The sequence below is a fragment of the Branchiostoma belcheri genome, unplaced genomic scaffold (assembly GCF_001625305.1).
Source record: "Branchiostoma belcheri isolate BF01 breed outbred unplaced genomic scaffold, Haploidv18h27 scaffold41, whole genome shotgun sequence".
NCBI classification, from domain to species: Eukaryota; Metazoa; Chordata; class Leptocardii; order Amphioxiformes; family Branchiostomatidae; genus Branchiostoma; species Branchiostoma belcheri.
The window spans coordinates 2,348,771-2,363,562 of record NW_017804032.1 but is presented as its reverse complement, the minus strand read 5'-3'; the positions used below and the strand labels follow the sequence as shown (position 1 = coordinate 2,363,562).

The 14,792-nt window shown below is 42.0% G+C and overlaps 2 protein-coding genes across 5 annotated transcripts in view; both read left to right on the top strand.

Moving 5' to 3' along the window:
* LOC109477844 (acetylcholinesterase-like) overlaps nt 1-5,219 on the top strand; it is a 23,410-nt gene extending 18,191 nt beyond the window's left edge. For 3 of the 4 annotated variants that reach the window (XM_019779261.1, XM_019779262.1, XM_019779263.1), the window contains one exon: nt 1,762-2,824. In XM_019779261.1, the coding sequence (XP_019634820.1) occupies nt 1,762-1,898 (137 nt within the window). In that variant the 3' untranslated portion in view covers nt 1,899-2,824. Of the gene's footprint in view, nt 1-1,761; nt 2,825-4,923 lie in introns of those variants that run through there. The other variant, XM_019779264.1, reaches the window with a different exon arrangement.
* A 3,083-nt stretch (nt 5,220-8,302) lies between these two features.
* LOC109477842 (acetylcholinesterase-like) lies at nt 8,303-12,761 on the top strand. Its single transcript, XM_019779259.1, has 4 exons — nt 8,303-9,609; nt 9,969-10,164; nt 10,531-10,724; nt 12,239-12,761. Exons 1-4 carry the CDS (start codon nt 8,319-8,321, stop codon nt 12,373-12,375), a joined length of 1,818 nt encoding a protein of 605 aa, XP_019634818.1. The 5' UTR covers nt 8,303-8,318; the 3' UTR covers nt 12,376-12,761.
* Nucleotides 12,762-14,792: the final 2,031 nt, after the last annotated feature.

Sequence of the window (14,792 nt, the reverse complement as noted above, 5' to 3'; positions counted from 1 at the left end):
GAGAGAGAGAGAGAGTAAAGAACAAGAAATAGTCATGCCTTCAAGTACCAGTTATCAACCAAGGATTGAGGTGTTCAAAACCTCATTCTTTCATAGATCTATCGCAGAGCGGAACTCGCTGTCACTAAGTACAGTAGGGGGCATTGTCATTAGATGGCCTTAAACAATGTTCAGAGTAAGTTGTTCAAGGGTTGGGTGTAACAAGTCGTTCTGTGTAATGTAGCCACCTGCCGCCGCGCCACGTGCTTGCTTGGTGTGTTACGCCGAAAGGCGGTTATACAGATGCAGATATCTTGTACATCTAATCGTAGTAATCTTTATCAATTTGATTAAAGATATCAGGCACAGTGCTAGCAGGTCACTTACTACGTTTCGAGCCACTCCCCTCCCAATGGACTACCGTTATTTATGACAACTATACCAGAAGGAATCAGATGATGAAGTGACGATCGAAATCATAAAAATAAAATTCAATACGGGCAAGCAAGATTGATACCTGGGAGTAACGGCTCTCCTGGGTGCCATGTTTTACGATGAAGTCAAAATGTCAGAGAGTTCATCAATTGCAACTGTTACGCCATTCATGATCTAAATTCTAAACGGCAAGCGAGATATGCAATTCGTTGGTAGTCAAATTTTAAAATTCCTCAGACCAGTTCGCCTCCCCGTGGCAAACTATATTTCCCAGGGTTTGCGAACTCTGTACGGTATAAACCAACATCAGTTGACCCATGAAATCAACGTGATCTGATGGCGATATCTTTAAGCTTCCGTTTCAAATCCCCTCTCAACTATATTTGGATCTGAAAGCTTGAAGAGCCGTTAGATCTTCCAGTGTTAACAAGGTTTTCCAGTAAGACGATGTGAATAACAGTATTGAGTTCAACCCCCCTCCCTCCTTTATTCCATTTCGGTGCAAACAGGCGTGAAACATGAAGAACCCCCCGTGTTTAATCTCCCAGGAGGCCGTGGCCCTGCTAACACGTCTGATTGAATCTCGGCACGAGGGACAGGTGTAGGTCAGAGGTCACAGATTAGGGGAACATGGCGCTTGGCTTGCGGGGAGGGATCGGGGTAGATAAGGCAGGAAGGTCAGGGACTGGGAAACCTGCCGCTGCGCTACTTCAATAGCAGGATCCATGGGAATAAAAGTTTTAGCATTCCAAGTAAGCCTTAACCATTGACGCCCCATAAATAAAGAAAGTGTGATTTAATTTCCATGGATCTTTGTCGTTGGAGCGAGCTACACATACATCTAAGCTATTGGCGGTCATAACCTACTATACATTTAACATGCAATGCATTGTAGTGCCATGAGTGTTAATGCCTCTCCACGCCATTGCTGTTTGCTGTGTTAGAACTAACATCCCGCCATAGTTTCAACAGTAGCTGCTCGCAATTTTGAAGGATGCACGAGACAACCATTAGACTCATATCACGTGATAGATAACGTCACTTCCGCTTCCGGAAAGAAACCAGGTAACTCGTCCGTTGTTCTAACACTTTTCTACAAGTTACACCATTCATTGTTGATCACTAAAATGCATCAAACCATGCATGAGTAGTGAATAACATAGCACGGTTGATGAGTAGAAAAACAGCTAGTAGAATACAATCACAAAGTAGAGGCAAATACCTCTAATTGGTACCTATAACTACATGTATCTCTGTAAGAACGTTATTAACCTATAGTGTTTTACCTACAAGTTTTGTTTCAATTAAAATATTGGTAATTTTCTTACCTATTTCTTCCCCCTCCAGGTGATATCTCGGAGGCAGAAAGACTGTGGAAGGAGGAGTTTAAGTTGTGGACCAAACAGTACATGGAGGACTGGAAAGCGCAGTATAAAGACTACGTCACCTACAGAGACCAGGGCTGCCCAAGGCCGTCAAATTAGAACGATTTGTCCGCATCTGTAATGCATAGAAACAAAGTACATTTAGTTATACTAAACACAAGTATGTCACGTTTCCAAAATTTGGAAATCTATGATGTTTCGCGTTAAAAAATATGGTGTAGATAAGATTGAGGTGATGGAAAAAAATATTTGAGGAATAAAACTTGCTGTCAGTAAAATTGTTTGAGAGTATTTTCACATCGTATTTATTATACCATATGTTACACGCAAAAAAGTCCAATGTAGAATACAACAAAGTGTGTTGAAGATTTTACATAGCTATGATTTAGTGCAAGAAACCGGGAATATATTTGAAGCCCTTTTCTTTCCTATATAACTACCTCTTACAGGCTAGCCTATTCACTTAATGCTCTAGCCATGCCCTGTAGCAAGATTCTAGTTCCAGCTTTTCCATAATTAATCATTTCATTACTTTATAGAATTTTAAAGTACCAGATCCACCGATGAGTGACCTAGAGGTTAATACCGGGGTATCCCTGGATTTGGGCTTTAAGATGGGACGAGTGGTGAAAAATGGATGGCTTATGTTCGTGTCATGCATTTTACTGAGAAATCCGTCCTTCTTACAAGAAAAGCCTGTGGCAAAAGAGATGTATTGATTCGTTTAAACTCTAGAGAAATGTTCGATTTGATGAATATACCAAGAAGTGTTTCTGGCCCACTCCATGTTTGAAAGAAATCGAAAAGACAGCCTGTGGGAATTGGTGGCCAGGAAATGGTTAGATTTCAAACCCTGTTTTTTTTTTCAACCCAGGAATAGAAAAAAACTCCCTATTACATTATTATTTCTGTTTGGCTGATTCCTTTGATTGCCAAAATGGTAAAGGCAGCATGGTACTTAAAACAATTGAACGTGACAGGAGAAATTGAGAGATTTGGCCACGGTAAGCTTGATAAAATGCAAAGAAAAGAGAAAAGTAACTTTGAAGGAAAGTTTATTTTTACGCCTACATACTCAGCACTGATATACAACATTAACAACATGCACAATTATACAATGCCTACTTACATGTACATTCCACGTGTTTGGTCTTTTCTTCTATTGCACAACAGGAAGTGTTAGTGTTTAGTTAGCAAACGTATACAGTGGGTACATATAATGTAAAATAATTTTTTCTCAATAGTTAGTGTTTTTTCATGACAATAAACTTAAGTCTTTTGCGTCTTTTGCCTCTTTTTTTGGTAGCCACAAATATATTTTGAAAGGTGTTCTGATAATTACTTCAAAATGTTGCAATTGATATACGGTAAAAACATATGAAATGGAAGTTTCTTTCTCATAGTCATGAAGACCTATGTGATACGAAGAGACTTACTAGTATGCCGAGGTCACATTTCCAAACTCGAGCCCGGCCGGGCAGTCTTATGGAACGAAAAGTATGATAAAAGACAACAAAGCCCCCCCCCCCCAAAAAAAGTTGAAAAGAAATAATGGAACTATTTGCGTATATTATTGATATAAATTATTGATTTTTCGTTAATTGAAACAGCCCGGTTGGGCAGCGGTTTGGGAATGTGACCTCAGCATTAGCTGATTATGAAATAACACAGTAGTAGTAACAGAAGGTGATAAAGTTGCTTATTTGATTTATTCTCTCAACCCATTATCATGTAACGAAGCGTATTAACATGCTTCGTTACTTTTCACAACATCACGATCGTTAAATGTGGAGGCAGTTTAAATCATACACAAGAGAAAACACGCCAGTTGCACTATGGCACTACGTTTTGTACTTTATACGTAGGAAATAAAGACTTGCGAGCTAAATGACTAAATTAATTATTTGGAGACCGTTTTAAAGTTGAACTGAAAGGAGTACCCACGATTTGTATTAGAGATGCACAACACAACAAGTTTGTATAATGTATGTACTCTATATCTCATAACACACCGTGACAGTGTAATACGGCGGATTCTCCTGGGCCTCTGACAAAGTATCGCCCGTATCGACGACTCCTAATTTGCTGTCACCATGTGAAAAATTGGGTGTGAAAATCGAATTAAAGAGAACGTGTTTTCTAACTTGATTCATTCATCAATGCTCTGTCGTCATCGTCGCTGCCAAATGCAGAGCAGGGCGTTGCAACAGTTCGTGCGCAATAACGGCCTTACAAATGAGGTCGTTACTGCGCAGGGTACTCCGAGAAGTAAAGTGGAAATAGATTGCGCCCCCCCCCCCCCCCACGCACACATTTTCAAAATGGCCGCCAAATTGCAATCAAAATGACAAACGATGCAACATCAAAACTTCTAAATTTGGTATGGGGCATTCCAAACAATCTTTTATCTATACGCCTATTTTGGATCCAAAGTTTCTAATCTGGACTGTTTTCAGAGGGAAACTTACAGCTGCATGATCTATTGAAATTCAACTTGATAGTACATGATACATATAATCACAATGGCCCCTACTTTAAAAAGTCAGGTATATAAATCAATGCCAAAGATTCAAGTTATTTGCCCAGCAGGGATCTTCCTGGGTAATTCTACAGCAACTACATGACCTTGATCTGAGTACCGCTTCCTTTCAAGGGAACAAACAAGGTTAAGTGCTAGCACAGAATGCACTAAAGACGTTTTCCAGATGCACCAACTTGAGACTTTCCCACATATTTATGTTTACCGAATGAAAACATATTGTTTTTGCTCAGTTTCTTCCTCTTCTTCTTCTCCAGTGACTTCTGACCTGACCAATGACATGATTTCTTGATGTCTGTCACCATGGTGACTAGTGTTGGGTTACATAATGTTGCAATTTCACGGTCTGCTCTGTTCCTGTCACCATACACTAGTAGTACATGTATGCGAATGTCTTTGAGTAAGAATTAACAGAGCAGACCACGTCCGAAGGTAAACATTATGCATTTGTTTTGCAAATGTTACTTCTCTAGTCCCTAAAGCATCGCGTCATGATTCTTACGTCATGCTTTTTTTTTTTACAAAAATGTAGCTCTGTGTAATATAGGATTGACTTGAACTAAACAGCTGTTTTGTGTCTTGCAGATGACATTATCGACAGCGCATGCGCGGGGTCGTGCCCAGCGTCCTGTTCCAGGAGTGCCGCCATCTTGAGCCTCAGTTTCATGCTGACCTTGACCTTCACATTACAAGCCGTCAGAGACTAGCACCGATAGAACGACCAACACAAATGCAAGGTAGTCAGCCAGCATGGATGCGGAAATGAAAGCACAATAACATAAAAACAACTCAACTCAGCATGTAAGAAAAATGTAGCTTTGTGTAATGTTTTTGATAGCATAACATGAGACAATTGTAATTTATATGAAGTTGGAAATTAGGGGTAATATCTTTTTCCTTTGGTATATGTGTAAAAGCCTTTCTACTTTGTCCAAAATAGAGCAAATATCGAACTATTAGAGATATCGCAAACGGTAGGCCGTTTTGTTACTGAATAGCACAGTAGAGTTGCACGAACAAATCCTTGTGAATACTGGCGAATTTTATTGTACCATGCATTATGGCATGGGACTGGGAGAAGCATATGAATTAACAGGGACCATGCTAGAGACATGATATAGCTGTAGAGATTTTAGGATTTTAGCAGAATGAAGTAACCTCATAGTGCAAATATTGTTAGATATCAGCACCTGAATCGATTTGTAAATATGGACATGTTATGGTGGAGAACTGCGCTGATGATGATAACGTTAGCACTTCCCGATTTAGCACTTAGTACGTCAGAATTGTAAAGAACTTTCTTAACCGCGTGCGTTAGAAAATAGTTGGCCAACAAAGATGCAATATGGAATGTTTGACACAGCGTGGAAAACTTGTATATCAACAAAGTTATAGTAGAGATAGGATTGGTAATATGTGCGCAAATATGAAACATTGTATAAATCAGTTTGCAAGGGCATTTTCAAAACGTGTTAACATAGCCACTTGGTATTTTCCGTTCTCCAAAGTGATTTAGATTTTTTTTGTCTTTAAATTCAGTTGGCAGATTGGCCTTAAATTGTTCCACATGCCCACTTTGGCTGGTCCAAAAGTACTTTCTACACACAACCCGCAAACGTATTCAACCTTCACTGAAGGGGTGTGGAAGAACTGGAAAAACAAAGTGGTGTTAAAACGTGCCGGAGGTATGTCTTAACTTGATTATTTCTAATCGATTTGAAAGTGAAAAATAGTATTAATTTAAAATTAAAAGCTTGCTTGCTCTTTGAAAAGATTGACCCGATCTGTTAGGATGGATAACCTTACAGAATGTCATGTGAGCAGTGAGTGATTGGAAGTCGATATCGCCCCCCGTCCCTGTTCCGATAAACTTTCCATAATATCATATGAAAAAATAATATAATATTATTGTTAAAACGCATAATTTCATGTAGGTGTGGGGGTTAGATGAGTTTGTGAACGTTGGCAACATTTGATCAGATGATACAAAATAAAACGATTTCTATAGCTTGTGTTGATGCCTTGTTCACCAAGAAGTCTTCTTAGTTGCGAACAGCGGTGATGAAGTACAAACACTCACACAATCACACACAAATCTATGCACACATGCAGACACGCAAAGAGATGACAGACACACACACACACACTCACACACACACACACACACACACACACACACACACACACACACACACACACACACATACATTGTTCTGTGAAGTGTATATTATACAGTAGGACGTCCGTACAACCATTGAGAGCGAGACACTGCATTTATCAGACGGTTAGTTGCTTACGCCAAGTTACGGTAACTGGCATGGCTGAGTGACAGCAAACTGGTGTATAAAAGACGGTGTCAAGCACATGTTGACCTCCTGTGACAGCCACTTGGTGCCGTGAGAGGGTCAATCTCGCCTCGCAGCAAACTGAGAGAGGTTTAGTAGCCAAAGATAAAATGGAAACACCATGTTTGTTCAGCCCGAGGGGTCACTGAAACAATTTCACCCCTGACCGCCATGTTGCTGATTGAAGTTTTGTACCACTGTGCTACAGATGTAAATATCGAGACGTTTAAGAAATATGCAATTCAGATTTGATATCTCAACGGAATGGGGGCACCGTTTATCGTTTAAGTCGTGCGCTACTTAAAATAGGGGCATTTTCTCCGTTTCACGCGCATGGATAGTCCACAAAGCCCCCCTCCCCCCTCTGCTGACAGCTGTCTGGTATCCTAAGGGTTAGCACGGAGTTCCCGGCATTCCTAGCTTAGCCACAAACCACAACAACCGACGCGACCGCCATGACAGCAGCTCGACCGGTTCAGCGGCCGTGGTGAGTCCCCGCCGAGGTAAAATTTGTTTTCCATCGACTGCACGCATCTCTCTAGAACGGAGCTACGTCGAAATGAAGACATCATATTGCGTGTTTTCTGTGTGACATCGAAACAGAAGCGTCCAAACTCTCAGAAGGTAAGGCAACGTGTATTGGGAATGTGTACATGTTATATATATATTGCTCAACAAGATTTCGAACTATAATTTCTGTCGTCGAACAAGACCTTGTATTTACTGTGCTTCTTTTCATCTATTTGTGACAAACGTTTTTTTACTGTATCAAAGCTGTCCTACGAATTATACAGAAAAAAATATTTTTGGTAATTAAGTTCAAAAGTTAAGCTCATTATCTTTTAATCAAAGTTTATCAAAAGAATGCTACTCTGTGACGTCAAAAGGTTGGGAGTTCAGACATTTTGTCTCTGAACTTTCATCAGTGACATAGACGGCATAGCAGCGGCCTCCGGTCGACGTCAATAAACCGGTAGAGGAAAGGGCAGTGGGAATATTTAGAAAACCTTGGCTTCAGGGTATCATTTTTCACGTCACCAGTGTGTGAAAATTGAAGCACAGCGAAGACAAATATAAATATCTCGCCCATAGCGTCATGTTGTCACATTGGTTTAAGTTATCGTTGTAACCTTTAAGTAGGGACACACATATGTGCATAGGTAGGCATGTGCATCTAGATGCTTCGTGGAAGGGGACCTTTTATGGTAAAGCTATTTTAGAGGTATAAACTAAGAACCCCCCGCAAGAAATCTTAGAAAGGTTCCATCAATGTAAATACTAGTACACATTTAAGTCTGTTTGCAAAGCAAACTAAACCAATGACGCATTGTTTCCTAACAACTTTCTTTTTTTCTCCTTTTGCATTTTCGTTATTTATTTTTTTTTGTAACGAATGTTAGTGTTTTTATTCCAATTGCTGTTGGTTTTGAACTAAAAAAAACGGTACTTTTTCTTGATTTTCCTTATCAGGAACCAATTAATGAGAAACTATTGAAAGTTGTGTGAATGTGTCAATGTGCTATATAACGTCTGTTGTAGCTAATGTGTTGTTTGTATTTGTTTTGTTTTTTTCATAGTCTTGTTGTTTTTACAGATACATAAAGTGAAGACGAGACGATTCGGGCCTTTTCCAACATGACGAAGTTAATACTTATCGTCCTATGGGGACTTCTTCCCGTCACGTTAGGACAACAGGATCAACAGTCTCCAGTTGTAACTCTTAGAAATGGTAAGATCCGGGGCAAGACGATCCCCGTCTTGAATGGACTCGTGAACGCGTACCTGGGAATCCCCTACGCAGAGCCTCCTACAAAAGACCGAAGGTTCAAACCGCCAGTGCCGAAAACCCCCTGGAAGGGCACCTACAACGCAAGGGACTATGGGAACGCCTGTATGCAGATCGACGACGATACCTACCCAGGATTCCGCGGGTCGGACATGTGGAATGCAAACGTACCGAAATCGGAGGATTGTTTGTACCTTAACGTTTGGGTGCCGTCATCAGCGCCCAAGGAGGCTACGGTGATGGTTTGGATCTACGGCGGCGGTTTTTATAGCGGAGTGGCGTCGTTAAAAGAATACGAAGGTCAAACGTTGGCATATACAGGTAGAGTTATAGTGGTGTCCATGAACTATAGAGTTGGAGCCTTGGGATTCTTAGCTCTTGACATTGACGACGCGCCAGGAAACATGGGACTGTTAGATCAGAACCTTGCCTTGAGATGGGTTCAACAGAACATCGGACAGTTTGGCGGGAATCCTGACAGTGTGACGATATTTGGCGAAAGCGCCGGTGCAGCCAGTGTGGGCTACCATCTCTTGTCACCCCTCAGCAGACATCTCTTCAAGAGAGGCATCATGCAAAGCGCGTCCCCTAACGCAGAGTGGGCGTCCCAAAGCTACGAAACGTCGAAGAGACGAGGCCGCCTGTTGGCAGATGCAGTTGGGTGCCCATCCGATAGGGGGAGCCAGGTGATGGTGGACTGTTTGAAGAAAATCCCAGCCGGAGAAATCATCTACAAAGAGTGGGTGGAAGTCGGGATGTTTTTGTTTCCTTTCCATCCGGTGGTTGATGGTTACTTCGTACCAGAACATCCGAATGAACTGCTCAGGAAGCAGGCTTTTAAGAAAACCGAAGTTCTGATGGGATTTAACAAGGACGAAGGCAGCTGGTTTCTAGTTTACCTCATTCCCGGCATGGACAAGGACCATGAGTCTTTGCTCTCACGAGAGCAGTACCTGCAAGGGGTAAAAATGTGTCGAACACATCGGAACGCGTTCGGTCTCCAAGCAGTGGCCTTCCAACACACCAACTGGAAGAACCCAAACGACGGCAAACATAACCGTGACATTCTGGACGACATTGTCGGGGATTACCACCTGATATGTCCGGTCATCGACTTCGCCAGTTCATACGCAACATCCGGTACGTACATGTAGCCTCCAATTGACAAGCTGATGCATTATGGGTAAATGCTCAACGCGACAAAAAAAATTAAGGATGCATCACATTGCACGTGCGCAACTGGAAATATGAACTGGCTTACAATCGAGGAATCATTTGCAAAGCTTACTGAAAGAAGATCATTTTACATGATCCTTGGGCAACAATTTGGGTTCTTAGAAAATCAAACCACACTAAAGAGGCACAAGAATTACACAATGCAAGGCAAAGGGCATGCAAAATGTACAAAGTTGTTGTACAGCGACTAGTACTTGTCCATAACTTAGGACGTTGTGATGATTGATTACTTAGCTTGGTTTATTTGCATTGTTTATCTACAGGAATGGGTACATACCTCTACCTCTTCTCCCACAACCTATCCAATAACAACTGGCCTGATTGGATGGGCGTCATGCACGGGTATGAGATCGAGGTGACCTTTGGCCTGCCGATCTCGCGCACGCAGGACTTCACGCCGGAGGAGGACGCTCTCGCGAGAAGGGTCGTGAAGTACTGGACCAACTTCGCCAAAACAGGGTAAGGTTGTTTTTTTAGCTTGACTGGAAAGGAAAGGTAACAGAGAAAATACCTATTAATAGCCTTAACATTTAGCCTTTACATACATGTGTAGCTACACCGCTACTACGAGTTTTTCACTGAGGAGGCTGTTTTGGGGGTTAACTGAAACCATCACTTAAACGTATCCTTCCAATTCAGATCCTTAAATGTACGTACATGTAATTTACTAGCTCAAATAAATTTTCATCTTTATCTTGGCACCATTGCTATCTACGATTTACTGATCGCAAAAAAGGCGTTCACCAACGTACGGCCCAACCAACTGAAGGGCTTGAGAACTGACATTGTGTCCAAAGGCCTCAAACGTTCATATATCGTCCTCAGAGATCCGAACGAGGAGCCGGCGGACGTCGCCCATCGCATGGACACCTCCAGCGTGGCCACCTGGCCCCGCTACGACCTGACGGGCCGACGGTACCTGGAGATCGCGCTGAACGGGTCCTTCCCGCGGGTCGGGCCCAGGACCAAGTCGTGCGCCTTCTGGCAGAAATACTTACCCAAGTTGGAAAGAAACGCAGGTGAGTGAACAGCCTGAGTCGATTAGATAAAGGAGGGTTGGTAGAACCGATGTAAGATAATGTGGCCTGGTTTCATCAGGTTGGTAATCAGTCCTCTAAAGTTAAATCAAACAAGAAGCCATAGGTGACAATTCTCCGTGAAGTATTATATATTGCAACAAAAAGAAGTAGCCATTGGCGACAATTCTCTGTGAAGTGTGATAAATCGAACAAAGAAAAATTGTTTAAACGCGCGTCGGCTCAGTCATCTTAAGACGCAACAACCAATCAGAGATGCGAGATGCCTACACGTGACGCGGGAAGGGCGCGCGATGCCCGAAATATTTTTGCGTCAATATTCAGCGCCGTGATTCAAGAGATTAATACCCGGAAACAATTTTTTTCTTGTTTTGAACGCATTAACATGCATTTACGCTAATCTAGTATGATTCAGGGTTACTTTTTTTTTAACCTGCCATGGCCAGATTATCTAAAGATGTGTGTATTGTGTGTACAATCTATAGAAAGAGAAATGTACATCAGGTCCGATCATCCGATTTTCACGTTTCGGTTTTTTGGACTCGGTTCATGAACGTATTTTGGTTTGGCTCCTGGAATGTGCAAAAAATGACTCCCGGGACTGTCTACAGGGAACACTCGCACATTCGCGGTGTATCAGGACAGCGCGACTGGTCGTCATTAGCGCAGTAACAGTTGCATAAACGGACGAAACCATTTCAAAGAAATGGGGATGTTTCGAAAATAAGCATTTACTCCAATATCAAAACAGCTACGGTAAAAATAAAAAGACGTGCATCATCCCGGACATAATGCAACACCACATGCGAAATTACACAGAAATGCGACGTACGGAAGAATGCGTTTTGGCTGCGAACATCTTCCAAAAAACTTGGCATCTCTTAACCATGGGCAAAAACATCTGGAACCACTTATAAAAACCACCCCGTATCTGCATGAACTTTTTTGAACCCCACTGCTATTCCAAACAACGCGTTTTTCTGGACCATTCCAATTCGCCTCGTAATTGTAGGGGTGCGTCTGCGATATTACATTGACCGCGAAAGCAGCAACGGCAAAAATACACATTCGTGCATCAACACGGGCATGCCCGCAGACGGCGTATAAAATTGCGTGCCGATTACACAAAGAGAACCCAGTGTTTTGACTGCGAACATGAAAAATCAGCCGATTACAACACTCCGTCCGGAGGTCCTGACCTCCTTCACGGAGTAATGATGAAGCTCTTTCACCGAAATCATAGGGGGGGGGGGTACCGCATTAGCTACAGTTGGGACCGCATACTTTCCGCAACAGCGCCACCTAGCGGTGAGAAGTCCCTGTTAGTATAGTATCGCCCTGTAGAAGATAATACACTCACCAGTAAAACGTATTAGCGACAGAGAAAATGTGGCTGTTGTGGACATTCAAACATTGTGGTACATGTATCTGCGCCGTCTAGCGAGTTGTAACGGAACTGTCATCTTTACACGAAATGTCTCTCTTCTCGCCCCCAGCTAACATCACAGAGGAAGAGCGCCAGTGGAAAGACGACTTCTACTCCTGGCGGGGAGAGTTCATGCCGGACTGGAGATCCGCCTTCAAGGCGTTTGTTGAGCGGAAGGACAGAGAGAAGGAACGATGTGGAACTTGAAGACACTATGACCCTCAGTATCAAATGTAAAACACACTTTTTGAAAGAAAAAGTCGTAATGACAGCTCACGTTTTGTACATACTATATGTATTATATCATTTTTATGAATTGATAAGGCAGCAATGATATCGATGTTGCATCAATCAAACTAGGTACATAAAAAATCTACTATATTTACAACAGCTGTCATTTGATTGGTAGATCCATCTATTCTGTCTTATTATTATTCCTTGTTCGTTAGCTTGGGGTTTGGTTTTGATATTTCATTTAGATTAAAGCAATGTTTGGTTAACTTAAGAACTTAACCTTAAGATTTAAAAAAATCCTATGAACGAAGTCTCTTAAACATGAAGTTTGTATAAAAGAAGTTACAGACCACCACTGGTAGGCAAATTATATTTATGTCTATTAATACACACTTTATACTATTGACGCATTAGAGTCCTTGTTGTGTGGGACTCATTTTACAGATGGGAAAATTGATATCGTGAGAAGTTTTTTTACAGAATAAAGTACAGTCAATGAATTGTTAAGATCTTGTTAAGTCTATGTACATCCACAGGGCATAGGTCTCATCCTGGGTCTGTATGTCAGTCACATTTCTCAACATAAGCCAGGCAATCGACACGGGAAGTGATACGATAAATTGCCCATCGTTCGACCGTGGCAGGTTTCTGAGCTTCTGAAAATGCCAGAGTACGGCGTAATCAACCCCAGAGCGAGCTCTTTGCGCGTCGTCAGCTTGTCTAATTCATCTAGTCCTAGTCGACGATGCACCTACCAAGGTAAGACCCGGGGGATGGGGGTACACGGGGAGGCGATGTGAGTGTTATTGACTGCAGTCTTTGTAACACAGTATGCACACAGTATACGAAATATTAAACTCTTGCTCGCGAGTAAAAAAGTACTCTAACACAATATAGGTGTACTACTTCTACGTGTGACTTAGGGAATACATATATATCACCTTGTGTACATGCCCTAAAGCACAGTCCATTTCCTAGTGGCGCCAGCCTGCCAAATAAGTTATAAGACACGCGGTACGGTACCACTCCATGGTCTTTAAATTTTCTCACACTTCACGTGACCAAAAACCGCAAACCCAACTCGCCTTCAAAGAGTTACGAATGATGTTATCTTCATCCAAGCATCTGCACATGTTACAGTTTAGATTGAAATCCCACGTCGTTCTACACCAGTGGCGGTCAATTCCAATTTTCCGGCTACCAGCTGACTCCAATGTCTACAGAATTAATGACCAGCATATTTCTTTAATGCCGACCTTTCGATTCGATTTTACAGCGTTTTGCGTCGGCTTGCCGATGTCGGCTGGCGATAAATTACTTCGGGCGTGCTCGTCTGCCGAGACCGACACGATGGTGATGGATTCGTGATGACGTCAAAGCCTGAGGTCCCGGATGGATGCCTTTGCTTTTTTTTCTTTCAAAATGGCGGATGTAGAACGTGAAGAGGAAACATAAGACCGCTTCACAGCTGTGTTTCTGACATGTCGGCTATGTTGCGGTATGTGGAAAATACCGAACCGCCAGAAGGAGGGAAGGATAATATTTACTTTGTCGTTAAAATTGTTTCAGGAACAAAAACCATATGAACGTAGGAAATGGATTGTCCAGAACAGAATCCTTCTTTTCCCACGGAAACGGGTCATTTATTTTACCCCCTACCCCCAAAAATTATTTTAAAAGGAACATTTAGTGACATTGTACTGTTTGTTTTCCGATTTTTGACTAACTGTTCTTTGTCTTTTAAAGACTGACACAAAAAAATTCTCAATAACAAATTGGATATTTTAGTCGTAAGTCAAAGAAATCGACAGATATTGCTTAATTCGGAATTACGCTAATTTCTCATCGTGTCATAGTGTTGAGTGAGCGACATGCAAACATCATTCATCAAGCAAACGCTTCCTGCGACAACCTTTCGATAACTTCCGCATAGTTTGGAGCGTTATATGGAAACTGATGAAAATAAACTCATCCCCGGCCGCCTGGCCTGGTATCCATCCAATGTCGGTCATGGGAGAAGGGAAAAGACAATACTGTCGAGGCGGGACCACAGATAGCTGAATGGGCACAGTACCGACTAAGACAATAAACCTGATCTCTTATTCGTATACATTTTTAACAGTCGCAAATATCTTTCTCGCTACCTGAAATACTAAACCGACCTCTCTATATCTGACAAAAACAAACTACGGTGAAAGAAAAATTGAAGACTTCAAGCAATCTAAGCCGGAAATTGAATAGATTTGGTAGTAAAGCGAGCCAACTTAGTCCAGTGTAACGCCTGGGAAGCCCTACTACTGATCTCCAATCACTCGTAAAGTGCGTGTGTTAATAGTTGAACCTAGATACCGCCTGGAAAACGTTCAGGCACGCGCTCTGGTATAGAGGGG

Coding starts and splice junctions, on each gene's coding strand:
- LOC109477842 (XM_019779259.1), top strand. CDS start 8,319: ATGACGAAGTTAATACTTATCGTCCTATGGGGACTTCTTCCCGTCACG. Junction 9,610..9,968: donor CAGTTCATACGCAACATCCG/GTACGTACATGT, acceptor GTTTATCTACAG/GAATGGGTACATACCTCTAC. Junction 10,165..10,530: donor ACCAACTTCGCCAAAACAGG/GTAAGGTTGTTT, acceptor TATCGTCCTCAG/AGATCCGAACGAGGAGCCGG.